Source organism: Octodon degus, unplaced genomic scaffold (genome assembly GCF_000260255.1).
Source record: "Octodon degus isolate 3935 unplaced genomic scaffold, OctDeg1.0 scaffold00193, whole genome shotgun sequence".
NCBI classification, from domain to species: domain Eukaryota; kingdom Metazoa; phylum Chordata; class Mammalia; order Rodentia; family Octodontidae; genus Octodon; species Octodon degus.
Window position 1 is genome coordinate 3,891,659 of NW_004524769.1, and position 2,727 is coordinate 3,894,385.

At 49.0% G+C, this 2,727-nt stretch overlaps 1 protein-coding gene across 2 annotated transcripts in view; it reads left to right on the top strand.

Moving 5' to 3' along the window:
• Positions 1–1,623: 1,623 nt before the first annotated feature.
• Slc5a12 (solute carrier family 5 member 12) overlaps positions 1,624–2,727 on the top strand; it is a 57,668-nt gene continuing 56,564 nt past the window's right edge. For both annotated transcript variants that reach the window (XM_004644119.2, XM_023704231.1), the window contains exon 1: positions 1,624–2,271. In XM_004644119.2, coding sequence (XP_004644176.1) covers positions 1,933–2,271 — 339 coding nt within the window. In that variant the 5' untranslated portion in view covers positions 1,624–1,932. The remainder of the gene's footprint in view (positions 2,272–2,727) is intronic.

A 2,727-nucleotide genomic window follows, 5' to 3' on the forward strand; every position in this document is an offset into this window, starting at 1 on the left:
TACTGTTTTTGTTTTTTATTATTATCTTACGTTTTGTAACGGCTGCCACTTACTGGCATATGGACAAGGCAAATGATGATGAATCATTTATTTATTTATTTATTTACATATTTATTTTCTTTATTTATTGGCTGGCTCAGCGCACCTTTAGGGCAGGGCTGGCACAGCATGTGGTGCCAGGGATCAAACCATGGTCCCCTGTGCCTGCCTGCCTAAGCTTGTCTAAGCAGGCGCTTTAGACCGCTGAGCTATTTTGCTTCACCTGGCGAGTGAGTTATTTATTTATTTATTTATTTATTTATTTATTTATTTATTTATTTATTTATTTATTTATTTATTTATTTATTCTGTAATTAGGACAGGGCCTGTGGGTGCTACAGGGCCTCACTACATAGACCAATTCAAGTGACTCTACTATGTTCAGCCTCCCAAGTGCTGGGATTCCAGGCACATGCCACCATGCCCAGTTTCGTTTCAGCGCACCCCAGGGGTGCAGCCTGCATGGCACGCTGGGGATGGAACCCCTGGCCTCTGTATCTGCCTACGCAGGCACTTTAGTCCGCTGAGCTATCAGGCCGACCCTCTGGTGAGTCTTTTAGAGCTTTCAGTGATAACAAACAAACCCTACGGCACGGCATGTGTGCCATAAATTCACCCCCACTGGACTAGGCCTTCAGCCTCTGCATCCTGGGAACTGGTCATGTGTGACATCAGGGTCCTAAAGACCCCCGCCACGACTGCTTCCTGTTGCTGAGGATGTCTGCAGCTTTTAAAGGCAGCCTTCGAAGTGAGCAGGGAAGGAGGCACTCCTTGCAGGAACTAAGAGTGAGGGGCGGGGAGGCTCGAGGAGAGCTGGCACGGCAGAGATGGGGACGAGGAGAGCTGGCACGGCAGAGATGGGGATGTGGCGGATGACCAAGGAGAGAGGAGCTGCTGAGCAAAGCAAGCGCAGCCTCCTCCAGGAGCTTGTGGGAGCGACTCAGCCAGCCTTGCAGAAGCAGGAGCAGGCCTCTGTGTCTAGCTTTCCCACCCTCTCTCATTTGTCTTGTCCAGCTTTGACAAGAGGAGGAGGCAAAGCCGGGGGCCACAACAAGCCTACTAATTCTTGGCAAATCCAGTTTTTGAGTCAAGGCAAACTTCTCATTCAGGAATGCTCCACAGTAAGCCCCCAAATTAGGTCACAGGTGACTAGTGTTTCCTTCTGTTTCACAGATCGGGACAAGGAAGCTCAGGAAGTTAGCGACCCAAGGACCCACAGTAAGTCTGTAAGTCTGGTCCCAGGGTCCCAGGCGGTGCTCAGAAGAAAACTGCTGTCGAATGCAGCTCACTGGGGTTCAACCAAGACCTGAGCATGGGGCTCTGGGATCCGCTCTTTGCTCCTTACCCTCCGTACCCACTGACTCAGACAATTGCAGGCTCTCACCGGCACCCTCCCTTGCTCGGGAAGGCTGGAGACACCACTGAGGCTTGGGTTGCACTCTACAGAGTTTATTTCACTAATTAAAAATGCTGAGGTGACCAACTTTTATCATGCCTGTCCTACTCAGTAATGTTTAACTTGAACTTGGGGAAAAAAATCTAGGAGATAAAAGAGCATGCCATCTGCCAAGCCCATTCCACCCCCAGTGGTTGTTAATCTCAGGACACATCTAATTTCCTTCTCCTTGGTACCTACTTCAGAAGAGGACCCGGTGGCTCTCGGCCAGGGCACAAGTCCGCAGCTCACGGTACCAGTTTGTCCTACAGCTATCTTCTCCAGTGTACCTTGAGGATCTTCCTCCAGTGTGGCTTGGGTCTGCAGATCCACCCACTAGCCCACATCCTCCTGAAGAAACTGCAGGCTCCCTCTCAGAAAAGCTTCTGCTGCCGTGACTTGGGGGTCACCCTGCAGGGCCCTGGTTGAGAGCCTCGTCCTAGTGCTGTACTCCCGGCATGGAGGTGAAGAACTTCGCAGCTTGGGACTATGTTGTATTCGCAGCCCTCTTTATCGTTTCCTCTGGAATTGGGGTGTTCTTTGCCATTAAGGAGAGGAAAAAGGCAACCTCTAAGGAATTCCTGATAGGGGGAAGGCAGATGTCCTTCGGCCCTGTAGCCCTGTCCCTGACAGCCAGCTTTATGTCGGCTGTCACTGTCTTGGGAACCCCTGCTGAGGTCTACCGCTTTGGGGCCTCCTTCACGCTCTTCTTCATTGCTTACGGGTTCGTTATCATCTTCACATCGGAACTTTTTCTCCCTGTGTTCTACAGATCTGGCATCACCAGCACCTATGAGGTAAGAGAACAGTACCCGTTTTCTCCACTTCATGGGGAGCTACTATTTTCTCTCCACTTGAAGGTGTTCATTCTCTGTTCTATTCCTCTAGGAATATACACCATCTGGCTCATAAAGCCGGTGGTCAAAAACACTCACTGATTTTTCAAGATAACTCTACATGAGTCACAAAGGAGGAATGCTGCAGGGAAAGGTCCATGCTTTGGCTACACACACTCTCGATTTCCCAGCAGTAGATTGAGAACTCATGGTGTCAGCTCCACAGGGCTGTTTCAAAGATGAGATGAGACTGCACTGCATTGTCTGGTTTACGGGATGCACTCAGGAAAAGAGTGCCTGCATTATTTTTATTCAGAGAAGAATTGTTAAATTTCATGCTTTTTGTTTTTTTATTTTTATTTTATTTATTTATTTATTTGAGAGAGAGAGAGAGAGAGAGAGAGAGAGAGAGAGAGA